At 44.3% G+C, this 17,926-nt stretch overlaps 1 protein-coding gene across 4 annotated transcripts in view; it reads right to left on the reverse strand.

Annotated features, from left to right (window-relative positions):
- Positions 1 to 205: 205 nt before the first annotated feature.
- The window catches only part of EHF (ETS homologous factor), a 41,148-nt gene continuing 23,427 nt past the window's right edge, over positions 206 to 17,926 (reverse strand). For 3 of the 4 annotated variants that reach the window (XM_090262717.1, XM_090262727.1, XM_090262733.1), the window contains exons 3-9: positions 14,846 to 15,091; positions 12,282 to 12,344; positions 9,683 to 9,751; positions 9,500 to 9,568; positions 4,380 to 4,442; positions 3,014 to 3,209; positions 206 to 2,917 (exon numbers count right to left, since the gene is read on the reverse strand). In XM_090262717.1, coding sequence (XP_090118843.1) covers positions 2,818 to 2,917; positions 3,014 to 3,209; positions 4,380 to 4,442; positions 9,500 to 9,568; positions 9,683 to 9,751; positions 12,282 to 12,344; positions 14,846 to 15,091 — 806 coding nt within the window. In that variant the 3' untranslated portion in view covers positions 206 to 2,817. The remainder of the gene's footprint in view (positions 2,918 to 3,013; positions 3,210 to 4,379; positions 4,443 to 9,499; positions 9,569 to 9,682; positions 9,752 to 12,281; positions 12,345 to 14,845; positions 15,092 to 17,926) is intronic. The other variant, XM_090262738.1, reaches the window with a different exon arrangement.

A 17,926-nucleotide genomic window follows, 5' to 3' on the forward strand; every position in this document is an offset into this window, starting at 1 on the left:
ACATGACTTGCGAAAGCAAAAGGCCTGTTTTGGTTTCATTTCAGCAAAGGTAGGAAAGCAAAGTAAGGAATCTCACAATAAAATGTACATTAATAGATAACATGTCTTTGAAGTTATAGCCATTGTGCTCTTATTCCAGTGAAAAAATGACTCACATCCTGATTCTGGATATGACCTCTGAATCCAAGGAGTCTTCCAGAAGATATTCATTTATTAACTCAACAAATATTTATTGAGCATCTATCTTATGTTAAGTACAGGGGAAAAATATTGATAAAATATAGTCCCTGCCCACAAAGAGCTTACAGTCTAGAAAGGCAAAAACTTTGAGAAAGAACCAGCTTGTCCAAAGGAAAACTCATAACCTAGGTCTGCCTGGCTCAGAAGGCAAATTCAAGAAGCTGTAGTCATGGCCCTGGGAGCCAGGGCTGCACTAAAATTTTATCAAGTCAAATACCTAGGTCCCTTGGATGACCCGAGTCTGCTAAAGTCTTAGCAATACAATTCCTGCCTCAGGTTCCCATGAAAACTACAAATAAGAGCCCAAGCCTTTAGCTTAAGGAAGGTTCACGGAGACCATGTGCAGTGACCATGTGAGCATCCAGCACAGACAAGCTTCTCAAGGGAGAAGTTGTGTGTCCCCCAAAGAAGGGGCTGCTTCCCCTGATGCTGGCTTGCCTCTGGGATTTTACTCTCCCTTCCAACACTGTGGTGGGAAGGACTCTGTTCACACCCCTAGTTGGCATGGCTTGATTACCTTCAGTTCTCCAAGTCACGAACTGCACATAGAAAATGCATCAAATTCAAGCCAAGACAATAGCGAGATATGCTGAGAACTTAATACTCCCGCCTATTTAAGTAAGAACTAGGTGCCAAGAAACCGTCACTTTCAAGAAATAACACAGTCTACTAATTATCTTTAGAACTGCTTCAGTTGGTACTCCCCACACTCACTACCTAGCAAAGATTGCTCTTCAATGGAGAGGGTGCCAAAAGAGATGATTTGGAGGAATGTGAGAAACTCACAGGTTTGGGAAGTATAAACTCAGAGAAGAAGCTAGCCGGCATAGGTGACAAACAGGCAAAGCCAAGGAAGGATTAGCAAAGAGAGAATTAGCAGCTGCCCCTACTAACTTCACACAATTCAGACGTAAACAGACACCCAAACATTCAGGTGTTTACACCAATTAAAATATCTAGATATGTAATTTGGTCTGTGTGAAGTATAGTTAAATGCTAAGAAGGCTTCATAGTTCTTAGGCTGGCTTGGAAAGCAAGGGGTGTCTTTTATGCAGAAACATCTCGGATCTGGGCTGCTGTTATGTCTCTCAGTTCCCTCAGTAACTGTTACTTAACAACACTAAGTAACACCTTTGTGGAGGGGAGCAAGTCAAGCAGAAATAAAAATGGACTTGGTTGTACCTTCAGAAGGTCATTCATCTCAATACCCTGTGTGCCAAAGTCACAATTCATAATGGTTGTCATTATAATAGGGTACAGTGTTAATACTTCTTATTTCCAGCCTTCTGAATACATTACAAACACTTTACAGCCTTTGACTAAGAATTGCTCACCTCCGCTGGTAAAACACTGTGGCAGGTGATCCATTAGTTGATGAAGGCCACTCCCTCTTATTGGTATGTGTCTTCAGCCCCATGTTATTGCTCAAGAGAGGCAGGAGGGAGGACAAAGCCAAGGACACAGGGAGCCAAAAAAAAAAGTTGCAAAAGGGATCTGAATGTTCAAATCCATTTGCAACGTGCCTACAGGCTCATAATCCTCCCAGATTACAGGACCCAGTGATCAGTCTCCAGGCACATTTGGAAATATCTGAAGACATTTTTGCTTGCCACAACTTCTATGACCTCTAGTTGACAGAGGTCAAAGATACTGCTAAACATCCTACAATGCACAGGGTAGCCAAATAATGCACAACATTATTCAACCAAAAATGTCAATTGTGCCAACTGAGAAACATAGACGATAGGAATACAAGAGCAAACTCGTCACCACCTCCTTTTTCCCGTTTATTTTTAAGCAATTGGGGTAAAAATAACCAAGACTGGCCCCTTTCTTAAATAACTAGAAGTTAGCAGAGGTGATCATTGAAGTTTTTCACCAATCGTCCAAGAGGGAGGAGGGAAGAGAGAGCCTTGGCATCAGGGAAATCATTCCTGAATGAGTATAAAGCCCCCACCATTATTCTTCTGGCTGATTTAAACATTGCAAGTCATGTGATTACGTGGTGATTACAGTCCACCTGGATTTTGGTAGTCCTCATTCTCCACTCCGTAGCTCCTAAGGGGCAGGTTAAACTTCCCAGCATCCTCTGGTTCATCCTGTCCATCTGAGACCCTGGAGTTCATCCTAGCAACCATGCCCACCTCTTGGTGATGCCATGTAGATGCTTATGTGTGAAGGACACATTATCTTTTCCTAAATCATTTGCATATAAAAATATTTAATGCCCTCTGACGTTTTTCTTTTTTTTCGTTTCTCTTTGCAAGAAGCACAGGCCACAAACCCCAGTCTTCTTGCAGTGGAAAGAACTTCACAATAAAGGCAAAAACAAATCACGACCACATACAGCATCATAGTTCACAGAAAACTGTGTACGTTTGTTCCCCACATAGGATATACTTCAAAGTAACAAAATAATTTTATCAACTGTAGTGTTCCTTCTCCCGTTAGAAGTAGATTTTTTTTTTCTCCCCCTTGTGGTACATAAATATCAGAGAAAAGTCGTCTTTGAAACATTTACGTCCAGGAGCTTGGCTTGTTAGGACATGGGGAATGGTTTGGTTTGTGTTCCAAGTGTCAGTTTTCATTTTCTCTCCATCCACGTGCGTTCTTCCCAAATTTATATACCAATCTTCGTCCATCCACACGTTCCAGAATTTCTCTTTTGTAGTAGTATCTGTAACAAAGGACATTGCGTCAGGTCAGACCAAGCCTGCCAGGAAACTAACTGGTCGTGCGGCCTTATCATGTTCCGAGAAGAGAAACTCCTCACCTCATCGCCCGGCTGAGCTTTTCGTAGGTCATACTACTGTTGTTTTTCTTTTTCCCCCAGAGCTGAGCCACAGCCTCGGATTTCAAGAACCTGAAGATGCCCTCCGACCTGTCTTCCCACTTGATTAACCCTGGATTCCTGTCTGGGTTCAGGAGGATGTCGCGGATGAATTCCCATAAGTGAGTCCCTCGCGGATCTGAGCAGCAGAAAAAGGAGTGAAGCCACAGTAAATTAGGCTGAGAGAAGGCAAAGCGCTGGAACATCTTCCATCAAATGGGAGATCCTCAATTCTCCCCTACCCACCAGCAAAGACAGACCACGGAATTCCCAAATAGTGTACATTTTTAAAAAAGCATTTGAGAATGAACGAGCACATTTTTTTTTTAAAGTCTGCAAATCAAAAAACTAGGGCAGAGAATTTACGGTGACTTGACCACGGTTACATAGTTAACTACTGGCAAAGCCAAGAGGAAAAAAGTCTTAGATATCCTATATTTAGTGTCTTCTAAGTATTGTTGACAAATTGTCCGGGATTCATTTCAACTCGCAACGTCCCCAGAGGGCAACTTTCAACCACTTTTATTTAGGAAGTACTTCCGCCAATTAAATCTCTCTCGTCGGGCAACTGTGCTTAAGCCACATACACATCAAGTGGGTTCTTGTATTTTAACTCCCAGGATGGATTGGAGCAAGGTCTTGAGGGGGTTGAGGGATGAAAAGGTAACTGTAATAAGGTTAGCCAACAAAATTGGTCTCACCCCCACTAGCCCTGTGACTCACAAACTCACTCTGGCCCCCTAGTATGAGGGTCTGTGTTCACTCTGTAATGAAGATGTCCGGCTCCCTGCAATTTCCAGATTATACACCCCTTGTCTCTGACATTTCATATATTGTCGCAAGACTTTATTATTGGGGGAAATACAACTCCCAAGGAGCACTGTTGAATCTTAAGAATAAAGTCATTTCTTGGAACAAAAACTGAACAAAGACAGGAAGCCAACACTCAACAGAAGAACAATAATACAGCTCAGCAGTTTCTTCCTATCTTTCTCTTTTTCCACCCTCTTTTCTGGAGAAAGGGAAGCTGCTAACCCCATGTCTACAGTTCTTATTCGCTGGGTGTCTCGGTTTTAGAACAGACAGAATGAGGAAGAGATACTCACAAGGGCTCCACTTTGAGAAACAACTGCAGAGGAGTTACTCTGCCAGCAGTGTTGCCTCTTTTTTCTTTTCTCACCCTCCACAGTCTGAGGTGAAGAAATGGAGGCAGCAGGCAGAGGCAATATTTGTCTAAAAACTACTGGCCTCCAGTGACACCCAACCAGAAGGGATGGACTATGTGCCATCTGAAAGCCAGCCAACTTACTGTGCTTTTTGGTGTGGGGCTTGGCAGGGTGGTCTTGCTCCTTCTTCATGTCAGGTGACTCTGCTAAAGAGAAAAATGAGAGCTGTTTAATTTACCTATTTCCTTCAATTATTATTTTCATTCTTCATCCACTCTTTTAACCAATATTTATTGGGCACCTAATACATGATTGACACATTTCCAGTATGTGGTAGTGACCAATACAAAACAGAGGGTGCTATGGGAAAAAAATGTTGCAGAGTAAGAAGAATGAAGATGGGACTAATTCGCAATTTAGTATGAGGTGGTGGTTACAGAGGATCTCTCCAATAAGGCAACCAGAGGGTGTCAGGGAGACAGCCATGCAGCAAGCTTGTGCAAGAGTCTCCCAAGAATGAAAAGAGTAAGTGCAAAGGCCCTGAGGTCAGTGTGTGTTTGATGTGTCCACTGAGCAGGAAGAAGCCAGTGTGAGATTTTAGGATTTTAGCTTTTATTCTAAGAGACATGGAAAGCCTTTGAAGGATTTAGGTCATTGAAAGGGTTTATTTTTCATAATACAAAAATGTAAACATTTATAACAAAGAAAGATGGCCTTTAAGCCAAAGGAGTGCCTTTTTTGGCATGCAAAGTTACATTTTAATCAGCCTGACAAAGAGGCCATTGACTGGCCTGAGCTCAGTACAGAGGGCCACTGGGGACTATGGAAACACAGATTAGTTTAACAAATGACTCATTATGGTAACCCTTGTGACTATCACCAAAGAGGAGATGACAGAGGAGGATCTGTGAAATAAAACTTCTTGACAAGAAAACCAAGTGATCTAGCAGTGTGTGTGTATGTCTGTGTCATGGGCACTTCGGGTATTGGGAGGACCAAGGCAGATCTGAACAACAACGAAAAAATCACACAATCAAAAACCTACCAAATTTAATACACAGCAGTTCCTAAACGCAAGCCAGCTTTGTTAAGAAACTGAGCCAGTAAAATCATCTTTTTTGGTATGTTCCATCAGGGCTTCCTACACTGGGGTTCACTAACCCAGATGTGGCTTTCCAGAGCATTTCAGACTGACTGAAAATATATGCAAAGGGAGAGGGTCCATAGCACTCCTTCAATTGTCAAGAGTGGTCCATCACTCAAAAAAGGTCGAATAACCATTAGCTCCTAATTTAAATGGTCAAAAAGAACAGCTCCTGTTTATTAAGCACTTAGTACGTACTAGGCATGAACCTAGGCACTTTACACGAATCACTTTATTTAATTCACACAATAACCCTTATGAACTAGGTACTGTTACAATCCAAAGTTTACAGCTATAGAGAAGCTGAGACACAAAGAGGTCAAATGACTTGTTTAAAGTCACGCAGCCTGAGAGGAGAGCCAGGATGTGACCATGGTCGGTTTGAAGCCAGAGGCTTTACTCTTACCCACTCTTCTATGCCATTTCTTAAGCTGGTGGCAATAACAGATTTTATGAAAGTCTCCCCTGCCAAGAGTCAGGTTCAGCTCCATAATGCTCTAGTTGATGGGGAAAAGTAATTCCAAGGTGATGATTCTGTATTTCCCAGTGTTCATGGACACATTCGCCTATCAGATCACCCAGCTTGTCATGACTCAGCACTCCCCACAGTTTCTCTAAAAGCTGTGGCAAGATAGGGGAGAAGGATTTAATAAGATCTGGCTAGAAAAGAAATCTCTCATTCTGGTTAAGAATTCCGCCCCCTGGGCTTTGTCAGCAAGAGGCCTGCACTTGACTTGGATTTCTCTGAAATCTAGAAAGACAAATTCACAGGAAATGTGAGGAGACTTCACTCTCCCTCCCTGTAGGTTCAGGGGGAGGTTGCAACATCCTATCAGGATGTGACAATATTGCGACAGGTCTGGCACCACCCCCGTTTTCCAAGCGATACATCACTCTGACAGTGCCATGTTGTTCTTCAGACAAAGAGTGGCTTTTATCCAGCAGGCCACAAGCAAAACTCATCTTCAAATGGCATCCAGGAGGGATGCAGGGCCATTATTTCCAAGCCAGGGTTGAATTCAGGAAAAAAAAAAAAGAAAGTGTCTTCCAGTTTATTTGCCCCAAACACTGTGTATGGGTTCCAAGCTGATATAGAAACAATTACTTTGGGATTAAGGTAATTTAGTAAATAAGACAGAGACTTTAGACCCTCTCCCCAGAAAAATGTACATATTATATACTTGTGAAAATCTGTAAACAATTTCAGGGGTTTGTGGCTCACTTAGGAGTCCATGGACACCAGATTAAAAACCCCCAGATAAGCCATGAGAGAATTTTTTCTTTGAGATGTCAGCCATTTACCTAGGTTAGACCTCCATCCCATTTGGGGAAGACCAATTTAAATATATATATATATATATACACACACACCCAATTAAAAATGTTGTCATCATCATGTGAAGGAATATGCAGCCAAAGGCAAAAGGAAACTCTAATTTCCTCCTGCCTCCTTGTCCCGTCCCCAGTGCGTGAGGACAAGCTGTGGAATCGCTGACCTGCCTTAGCACTAAAATCTTTTGATCTGAAACCTCCCTTTCATATGATGGCCTCCCCCACAATGTCTTCCCCTCAACCCCAAATAAAAGGCAAAGCCTTTGAAGGCAGCCATGTGGTTAAGTGATTCATGGTTATAAAAGAATGGCTTGCTCTGGGGAAGGGGTCCAGCTTGGCTTTCTCTTCGCTCAGCTTCCAGGTACCTCAGGCCAGGGTCCGGGCAGGGCATGGGCAGCAGGAAGCCACAGGTTAATGATGCAAGTGCCAGATCATGACTTCAGCTAAGCTGCTTCGCAAGAAGCGAAGATTAGAAGCATTTGCATATGATTCAGCTGTGAGCCATTTCTTTACGGGATATACAAATTTCAGTGTTATAATAGACTGTGCCGCCCTAGCTTTAGGCTCAGCAAGTCAGTGAGTAAACACATCAAGCCCAAGTTGGCGTGATTGGCTCGAGGACTATCGGGCAGATCAAGAACACTGGCGGCGGCCATTTTATGAAATGGGCAGATGGCAGAGAAATCAAAACAAAGCGCGCTTCCCCACCTGCGTTTATCACAGAGGGCATCAGTTTACGTTGGGCCCCGCCTCCACTCAACTTGTAACTTGCATTAAGATGTAGAAAGATATTTAACTGCATTCAATGTAATGGGAGCTTGAAAGGTAAAGACTCAGACAAATGACAAATGAGGGGCAGGGGTGTCTGGTCCCATCCAATAGTTGCTAAACTACACAAAAAGGCATTGGCCCATCCATGGCTATAACTAAATATCCTCCTGGAGGGCTGTTATTCCAAATAACTTGCCAGCCCCTGGCACTCAATTGATTCTTGAAGTAAGAATTCTGGTAGAGGACCTGAATTGATTATCTCGTTTTCCAGCCTGTGTTATAATCATGGGACAGGAATAAGGGACAGGGGAACCAAGGGTCAGGGGAGATGATGCACGGCAGACTTGTAAAGCCCATTTTAATAAGGACTTTTCAAAAATAGAATAGGTGGACTTAGGAGATTGGGAGTTTTTGGTTAATGCAACTATGAAAGCAGGAACTGGCCTCTTAGGCCCCTATGGAATCTGAGATTAGAAGTCAGACACCAAAGACAGAAGAGGGGCCAGGCTGTGAGAGCAGGAGAGCTGTGATGAAGGCTTTTAGGTTTCCTAGCTGCCTCAAGGCCTAACAACCCGGAGGCTCAGGAAGTGGTAGGCTCAAGTTTACTTTTACTTGGAATCTTTTGCCCTAAGCCAAAGACCCAACCAGAAGGATGTGGGATGTGACACCTTAGGAAGTGTGAGAGGAAGTCAGAGGGTGAGCGGGTGGATGGTTTCCTCAGCTCGGAAACCATTCTCTTGGGCAGGTGGCAATGCTTGCCACAGAAATTTCACTTCCATTGGCTCCCGTCCCCCAGAAGGGCAAATTCACTGCAGAGCCTGTCCGGTGATGGATCTGTTTCCTAACCTCAGCAAATACTTCGGGTGACACACAGTATGGGTTGCTGGGGGGAGGGGGAAGTAGAGAAACGAACTGGCCTCAGATCTTCATTTCAATTCTAGAAGCATTTACACTGGCTCGCAGCCCTGTCTCATTCAAAGACTTGACCTAAACAAGACCTCAAATCAAAAGCTGTCATTATTTCAGTTCTCAAAAACATACTCAACAAAAGCAAAAAGAAAAAAGAAAAAGGTGGTGGTGGGGGTTGTTGTTTGATTCTGTGCTTTCTTTCCCAAACACTTATTTAAATCCCAGTTCTGAAGTTGTCCCAACTTCAATTCCAGGAAAAAAGCAATTCACTTGTGACAAGTCTAAGCTTCATATCATAGACCCAAAGAGATCCACAAGTTCACACCCAGAACAAGGGACAACACAAAAACCTCTGTTCATCTCCCCAGTGCACTTGTTCCTAAACAGTACATGCCAATGTTCCTATTTGTAAAAGGATGGGGCAATATAATCTGAAAGCTGCTCTCCCAGCCTCCCAGGAGACTAACCATCTCACTCCATGTAACTTTGATTGAGCCATGGATAGCCGCACGGTGGATCCAATTTTAACCAAACATGACTTATGAGAACATAATTTAAAAAGTATAGGTTGTCTGACTGATTGAAGAGTCCTGATGAGCCATTGGGGTCAGATTTCAAAAACTGACAAAGCAGTGTGATTTCTGGGGCTCTGAATATTTCTAATTGCTACCTTTCTACCCAAAGAGCATGACCACAGGTTCACAGATCTCTGAATGCCACCATTAAACATTCTTTCTCTAAAGTCAAACATTGATCAAAAATTAAATATAGCCTTCCCCCCTAAGTATACTCAAGTATGAATAATTTTATTAGATAATTTCCCGAGAGCAAGTTTTTGTCGAAAAAAGAGTTTTTGTTATCACAAGAGAGTGACTTGGTTTCATAGGAGACAAACACTTTTCCTAGAGGCACCCTTGCTGGTCATTTTCAATGTACAAATATTGGCTTAAAAGCCTAGCTTTCATAAATAGTAACTCCATCCCTTTCCTAGCCTTTTAATGAGAAAGACTCCCGCAATGTGGAAACGTAGGATGTCCGTAATTCTCACTAATGCTCAGTAAGCACTTGCGTGAGGCACGCTTAGCCTCTGATGGCAGGACAACTTACCTACAGGAAGGTGATTGTTGGTCGTCATGGAAATCTGGGCCCAGCAGAAAGTTTTGCTGTCCAACAAATCTGTAGCAAGGAAGGATAAAGGACATTGAGAGCCCCATCCTGACAACAGTTTTTGGCTATTAGAATAACAAAATAAGAGTGTAGGAGGGCGTTAAGTGCTGGGGAATTAGTTACCTACTGTGCTACCATAGTTGGTGTCATATAAATAGTTTTCTTCTTTCCAGGTGTTCATGATAGAAGGGTCTACAAAGGACAGAAAATGGGAATGGTCAGCGGTCATCTTCCCTGGGGGGGGGGGGGGGGGAGTTTGCTTTTTCTAACTCACTTTTCCTCAGAGAGGCATGGGTCATAGGGGGAGGTCCCCAGAGAGAAGGGATACAGTTCTGCTTCAGCCACATGTTACTTTATAATAATGTTACCCCATGATTCTTCCAGTGTCCTGGGGAAATAGACTTTGTTATAGCTCTGTCCTTGTGTTCTACACCTGTTGCATTTTGGGGAAAGCTGTGACCGTGAGATCCTATTCTAGACCAATGCTTGGGTTTCCTGGGAGTTTTCTCAGTCTGCACATGGCAGGGGGTGCGTTCGGGAGCCTCGCGTTGTTTTGCATTCTACTTCATAATGGCCAGAATATTTTTACACTAGAAAAAGAAATTGTTAGACACAAGTAAGTTCATGATTAATGAGAATCTTTTTCTAGTAATGTGTTCCTGGGGGAATTAGTAATGTTTCTGTCTGAAAAGGTCTAGTTAGTTTTACCACAGTGTCTTCCTTGGTGCAATCCAGAGAGATCTCCCTCAGGTTGGGTGACCGCCCCCTCTCTCTAGGATTTCTCCAATTAGCTTGTGGGGCAACATAAAATTCTCAAAACACAAATCCAACAAACTACTTTTAAGAGTAGGGCCCCATTGCCTCATTGTGCAAAAGCACCTCTCTCTCCTTCTCTCTCCCTCTCTCTCTCTCTCTCTCTCTCTCAACAAGCATGTCTCACTTTGATTGACTCTTCAGATTTCAGATTCTAAGGAAACTCTCCTCCACCTACCCACAAAAAGCCCAACTCCTACACAACGCCCACACCTGGGCTCATCTCCAACAGAAGCATTTTCTTTCCTGGCCGGCCAAGAGCTGCAAGATCTGGCAAGGAGCTCTCACCTGTCCCCACCAGGAACTTCCTGCTTTCTTCTCTTCACAGATCAAGGCTGCCCTCAGCTCCCCTCCTGCCCAGCTTCTGAATTTCTGGCCCGGGTGGTAAGCCACTGGCCGAGTTTCATTTTGTTTTTACAACATAAAAGGTATAAAACCTGAGTCACTGGCTAAGTCCTCTTGTTTACGACACAGGGATTTAGCTGGTATTTTAACTAATAGCTACGTGTTTGGACACCCCAAGCCCAATCTCTTGGGGTTACACCCTCTCTCCTTGTTGGGTCACCTCATACACCTGTTGTTGTGTCTGAAAACAAACTAAACCAAAAGGTTTGGGGGTGTTGTCCCCTCTGTGAGCCTCTTCTCCCCTCCTCCCTGGGTGGGCCTTCTTCTCCACCCTTCGGCTTGGCTTTTCTGAACTGGCAACACAAGAATGTCTAGATGGTCAAGAAAGAATTATCACATTATTTGGGACCTCTCCATTCCATCCTGGCTATGGTGGGGCTATCTTTCCGGTCACTGTGGGGGTGGGACATGCTAGCTCTATGCTGAGTCCTTTGCCTCTAGGGCAGTCAAACTCATGAAGCACAGACCATTCAGGTATCCTAACCCCTGATCTGTGGGGGAAAGGCATGGCTAGGGAAAGCTAATTAACATGCTTAGCAGCTATTGGTTTTTTTTTTTCTTTAATAATGGTGAGCTAGCCCCCTTATAAAAGAACAAATAACTACATGGGCTCTGAGGGACTCACAAATCACTCCTACATGAAACTCTGCCCTTAGTTACTGGCATACAACTCTCAGGCAGGCCTGTGGCAAACTAGGGGCTGGCCCCCATGGCTTGCAGTCTCACTGATGAGGACCTGAGGAGCCACGCTAGAGCGATGGCAGCTACAACAGTTCACCATGGCCAGTGGACTTTGGGGGACTCGCATAGCTCTCCCTAGACTAAGAGGCCATGGGCCAAAGATCAATATACAAGGAGTTCTGATTGGTGCAAAACCAAGGGCAAAACTTCTCAAGGCAGTTACTGCCCCCTGCAAGTCTCCAACAAACCCTACTCAGGGTCCAGAATAGTCTTTCATCTAAAAGTTCACATAAGGCAGGAGTTGGGTGTAACATTCCTACAGAACCTCCAAGGGCCCCCTAGAAACCACGGCATGCACAACAGCAAGTCTGCATCTTCCTCTTTTTTGCGTAACACTCTTACCAAGGAAGGAAGGGGAGAGACATCGACCCTTCCACTTCTCTCCTCTTGCTTCTCCTACCTAACTTGGCCAAGTCCCTGGCTCTTTGTGGTGAAAAGGAGGCCCACTTAGACTCTGCATGTTTCGAGCTCCTGGACTGGAGCCTGGGTGATGCCCTGACCCGCAGTGGGAAGCAGAGAAATGTGGGCAGAATTAGACTCATCATCAGTCTAGAAATTAGAAAGTTGGCAGTCACTGGTCCCAAGCACAAGGGATGAGGCTCATGAGAGTGGCCCAGTGGAGACAGCCAGGGAAGAGGCGTTCCTGGGTTCCCTGCCAAAATCCTGGCTCCGTCCTGCTCCCACACTCCCTCGCACTCCCTCCCACGTGTCCTCACCAGGGCTTTGCCTACCAGGTTGGCTCTCTTTGTCTGCTACTGCTTACCCGTTTGTTCAGTCTTGACAATGACATTGGGTGTGGACTGGAACAGGTCACTACTGCACTGGCCTGTGAAGGACAGATTGGGAAAGTCAGAGAGGGCCCACATGGAGCCAAAACTTACACAAGGACAGACCTGATTTGTTGGGAGAGCGACTGCCAGCCCCACTGCCTGATCACCGCTGTTTGCAGTGGTGCATCTACAAACTCAAGCCTGAACTTCCTGCCCCAGAAAATCAGTAGCTCAGGCACCCATATCAGATGGAATTATTTGGCTTTGTATAGGTAAGGCATTTAGTATGGTGGAAACAGAACTTCAGAAGTCAGAAGGCCAGTTTCCCACTAATAACTGCAAGGCACTTCATCTTCCTGGGTCTTGGTTTCATCATCTATAAATTTAGGGGATTAAACTAGATAAAGTCATTATTAGATGACATCTAAGGTGCTTCCCCATACTAAGATATGATACAAAATGAAAATGAAAGTACAAGGAAACCCATTTTAATTTAATTGGCTTTATTCTTCGTTGATATTAAATTTAATCATTAACCATTTTGATTAGATCCAGTCTATGAGATATGTCTAGGTAAATTCAGTGATTCTTCCACTCTTTATGCCTTGAAACTCCTCTCTAGATGTGTCATATATAATAATTTTTTTTTCCTCTCCAGTGAGATTATAAGTTTCTCAGAAGCAGGGGTAATGTTTTTAAACCCTCTCACCTTCAGCTGTCCCATCTGTAAAATGGGTACAATATTATTTTCTCATGAAGTCACCTAATAAATCAATTCACTTAGCATGCCTAGTGTATAAAAACACTAAATAAATGTAAGTTAATAGAATGTCTCAAAAAAAGCAAACAACAAATCAAAGGTGAGAAATCTAGTCATGAGGCACCAGCAGCACCCAGTGAGGCTAAACAACTCAAGGAAGGTCAATAAGGGAAGGTCAAAGATGGCCAGACCACCTCCCAGGACTCCCTGCCTTAGGCTTCAATCAAGGGCAAAGGTTTAAAGGACCAGATTTAACTGGAGGTAGGAAGGTAAATATTTTTAATTCCTCAAGTATAAGACTGCTCTTTCTGAAGATTCCTAGCAGTTATTTATAGGGCCTCGTTTGGTTTGGTTCCAGTAAAAGAAAAATGTGCAGCTACCTCTGTGAAGTGAGTGGGAAGAAGAAAGTGCCCGGGAGCTGAATGAGGTCATCCCAAATGGCTACCACTGCAGCCAGCTCTGCGGGCAGACTCTGGGTCCTCCGTCGCAATCATGGCAGCTGTCAGGGTCTGAATATAGCTCATAGCCCTGTAACTCATGTTTTCAAAGCCTCAGCTACCTTCCTACATACAAGTTCTGCTAAGACAGACTAGCTCATTCTGATGTAGATAGGCCAGCTCATTCTCCTTGTATATCACTGCTTTCCAAAGTTGCCATCGTTCTCAGAAGAAGTTGTTTTATATAGCCATTATCAGGGCAACTTTATGCCAGTATCAAAGACATTCTGCAAGACGAGCTATCTGCCCCACCATGTCTCATAAGCCAGTGCAGAACGTGTGTGTGTGCATGTGCGTATAAACTATCATCGAGGCACAGTGTCTAAATGTTGCCTGTTTGGGTGCTAAGTGAGACCTCAAAAGACATCCATTTGGGGCTCTGAGGGCAGGAGCAACTCCAGAAATCACTGCAGAAATATCCTACATGCGGGCCCTGGCTGCTGTGACTCAGTGGATTGAGCGTTGGCCAGCGAACCAAGTGTCGCTGGTTCGATTCCCAGTCAGGGCACATGACTAGGTTGCACACCAGGTCCCCAGTTGGGGGCGCGAGTGAGAGGCAACCACACAGTGATGTTTCTCTCCCTCTCTTTCTCCTTTCCCCTCTCTCTAAAAACAGATAAATAAAATTAAAAAATTAAAATTAAATAAAATAGAAGTAACCCTGTTAAAAATTAAAGAAAATAAATTGGAAAAGAAAGAAAGAAAGAAAGAAAGAAAGAAAGAAAGAAAGAAAGAAAGAAAGAAAGAAATATCCTACATGTGTCCAGATCATCAGCTTTAACCCCCTTTTTTTTGTTAGTGGAACTTTTAAGACTCTTCTGAAATAATGTAAGCCTTCTCCCCTTCCCTCCCAAAACACAAACATAGATCTAATTTTGCATATCTTCTTACCACCCTCCCTTAGGTTCCATCTTAAGAACCTAGGTCTCAACGTTGTTTTTCTTTTAAGTAGCCATGACGATCTTAACAAGCAAGTAATTGGGAATGATACTATGAAACCCTGTTTGCAAAGCAAAGAAGAAAAGGTTTTCTGAGAGCAGCAAGGATTCTGTGAACACCCTGCTAGCACATCTCCTGGAAAATTAACCCTATGGAGAGGATTAAATTACACCAGGTCTGTGTGGGATTAGACACACCTCGCAGCCCGGGCTTTGTGCCTATTCTCTCACCTCCCTTCTACTTCCCTGTCTTGGAAACAGGAGGTGAGATTAGCCTTTGATGTCCCTGACTAGGAGCCCTGCTGGCTGCGGAGTCTCTGCTCTTAGCTGGCTCCCAGAGAGAAGGGGAGAAGGATCGTCACCGTTCCACTTGAGATGCTGCAAGTTGCTGTAGAGGAGCTGCCCCGCTGTCCCCGCTGCCCGGATGAACTCCTGCAAGGTCATGTTGCACAGGTGCTCGCCGTTGATGTCAAACTCCTGGAAAGGGATGCAGCTGGCATCCAGCTGGTTGGTGTCCAGGAGATGCTGGAGCCATTCCCACACCTGGTACTTGGTCCAATACTGAGGATGGATTTCATGCCACTGGCCTCCAAAAAACCCACTGGAAACTGTAAAACAGGAGGTGGTTCTGTGAGGGACCTGCGGTTGTCCCCGGGTGTCACCCAAACAGGGGGCTGGACCACGGGTGCCGGATGGCATGAGGCAGGCAAACACGGTCCCTGTGCACCAGTGGGGTTGGAGCACGAGACTGGTTCTGGAGAGGAGGCTCTTGGAAAGGTGGTTCTTCTCTCAGTTGTGGTGGGGGCCAACGTTTTAGCCTCTGTGTGTCTTGATGCCCTCCTCAGTGTAAAACACCCCTGGGAGCTGGATGAGGACATGAGACCAGAAACACTCTGAGGGCATGAGCTCCTTCCCCACTCTCCCAAAGTACCGTGAAAGGTGAAGCATCGCTACAGTTCCAGCAACTTATCACCTATTGTTCATACCCACATAGTTCTATCACTCTTCTTCCCCATTTTTCTCCCCCATCTTTTTTTCTCTCTTACACACACATACACACATACATACCCCAAATCCAGACCATTTTCTGCCAAAAAGGAAGCCTGCAAGTAAGGTTCTTTTCTTTCTGATGCCTTCACTTCTCCCCAGAGTGGTTTAGGTTACTCATCCACCAACTGTACTGATCTACCCCTGCCCCATACTGGTTATTGTAGCTACTGCAAGGTCATTGCCTTACTCAGTTACCTTCAGTCACTTCCCTTTACCCACTGAAATTAGGTTCTTACCTAGCTGTTCTTCAAGTGACCTATGGCTTTTACCTTTTTTCAATGTTGTTCTTTCAGCCCAGTTTATATTCTATCAATCACTCCCTGTGGAATTCCTACACAGCTTTCAAAACCGACCACTCCACAAAGTCATCACAGAGTCCCAACTTACTGTAAGGGCTGCTGTCCTCTGAATCTCCAGTAGACATGTTGGGTACTTCTCCTAATGACTTTTGTCATGGTCAGCTTATCTTTAGGAGTATTTGAATACTGCCTAATTCTCCTCTGTAAATTATATGCTCAAGGTCACGGACCCTGTCTCACCCATCTTTGTTCCTCCTATATAAACTACCTTTGAGGTCTTGCCATCTTAGGTGCTCTCTATAAATTTCTTCAATGGAATTCCTTGCTGAAGAAGAAATAATGTGGGAACCTAGAAGTTGTGAGGTGCATTCACAAGATGGTTAATTCAAATACCAGTGAAGAAGAAAAGTTCAGTCAAGCCAATAAACACTGCTAAGCTTAATATGGGCAACCATCTATATATATACTGTTACCATTTCATGCTCCCTTAAGAGAACATCACAAAGTCCTGAAAGATGGAGAAGAGAGAGCCAGCCTTTGGGGGCACGTCACAGGGCTAAGAGGTCTTACAACCAGTTCCCTTGTAAGCAGAGATCTAAAGGGAATAGGACCCTTCTGGAAACATGAGGGGCAGGGGCAAAGGGAATACACTATTGCGGCCCACCAACCTGAAGCAGGGGAAATCCAGCTGAACGTGACACACAGACATTCCCACAAACTCAAGATGGACTGACAGAGGAATGTGTAGCACTAGAAAACTGTTCCTAACTTTTGCTTCAAGGTCATAATAGATCAGTACTCCTCAAACTCTAATGTAATTATGAATCACCAGGGAATGCTGTTCAAATGCAGATTCTGATTCCCCAGATCTGGGGTGAGACCTGAGTTTCTGCATTCCTAAGAAGCTTCCACTTGATGATGATGATGGTATTAAGATAATGATGATAGTCTGTGGATAAAGTTTGAGTTGCAAGAAGCTAAATAACCCTTAAGATTGGGTTCCCATAATGCCCATGGCCTAGCCCTCACCACCTCCAGAGGAGAGGCTGAAGGGGGAATGTTTCCAACCCAATTTCACTTTTGCTCACTCCCTCAGAATCCATTCACTGCTTCCAGACATCAGAAGCACCCGACCATGAGGTTGAGATGATTTAGGCACAAAGCTGACTACCTTGAGCAACACCTGCCACTCACACTGCGTATAATACTTTACTCCTCATACCTCATGGCCAGATAAAAGCATCCCAGACCCCTCAGCTTGGGCCCTGAAGGGGAAGCCAATGGTAGAGAGGGACAGGGACAAGGACTGGGAAAATCTAGTCCAAAAATTTAATTAGGTAGAAATATTTCCAAATATATAAACACAGAGAGTTGAGACTGGATGTTTCCATTTCCTTTCAATTTGGAGGGGTCTCACAAATGCAGCTGTTTAAGGATGGAACATATTTTTTGTAGTTCCATGAATCTTTGTTCTCTTCTTTCTGAAATAATTCAGTTGCTATGACAGCTCAGAGTAGCTGAGTGCAGCTCTGGGAGTGAAAACAAGAGGTAGTAACTCTCCGTAGCCTAACAACTGGCCTGGAATAATTTCTTCCTCAACTTCACACGATCCAGATTAGAGAATAGCTCTTGATAGTGCATTGTGTTAGAATTTGAAAGAATCAGAGAATTTATATGAAGTCAGCTGGGAAATTCTCTCCACCAGTCAATGGACTCATCAGATTCCTGAAATTTCAGGGGAAATACTGAAACTCCTATGAGTTCAGCTCTTCTTTTTCATTCAGCCGACTTCCCCCACCCCATCAATCATGACCAGAAGCTGGGCCTTCTTTGGTGCCTCTGAAAATTAAGAAGTAAAAGTGGAACCTACATTCTACTCCCTGCTGAATAAATTGCCCCAGCCTTCTCCAAAGCAAACAGGAAGAATACAGCCTTACTCCAGGGTCCAGGGGCCTGAGGACGCCAAAGACTTTTCTGAAGAAGCTTCTTGCCCTATTTGGAGTCCTCCTTTGAGGTCCCCACAGACAATCTGAGGCCAGCAACAGAAACTGTCACCGCCCCGAAAAGGCAGCGGCTTGGTGGGATAGGGGACCA

Source organism: Furipterus horrens, unplaced genomic scaffold, assembly GCF_987537825.1.
Source record: "Furipterus horrens unplaced genomic scaffold, mFurHor1.1.pri manual_scaffold_2, whole genome shotgun sequence".
NCBI lineage: Eukaryota > Metazoa > Chordata > Mammalia > Chiroptera > Furipteridae > Furipterus > Furipterus horrens.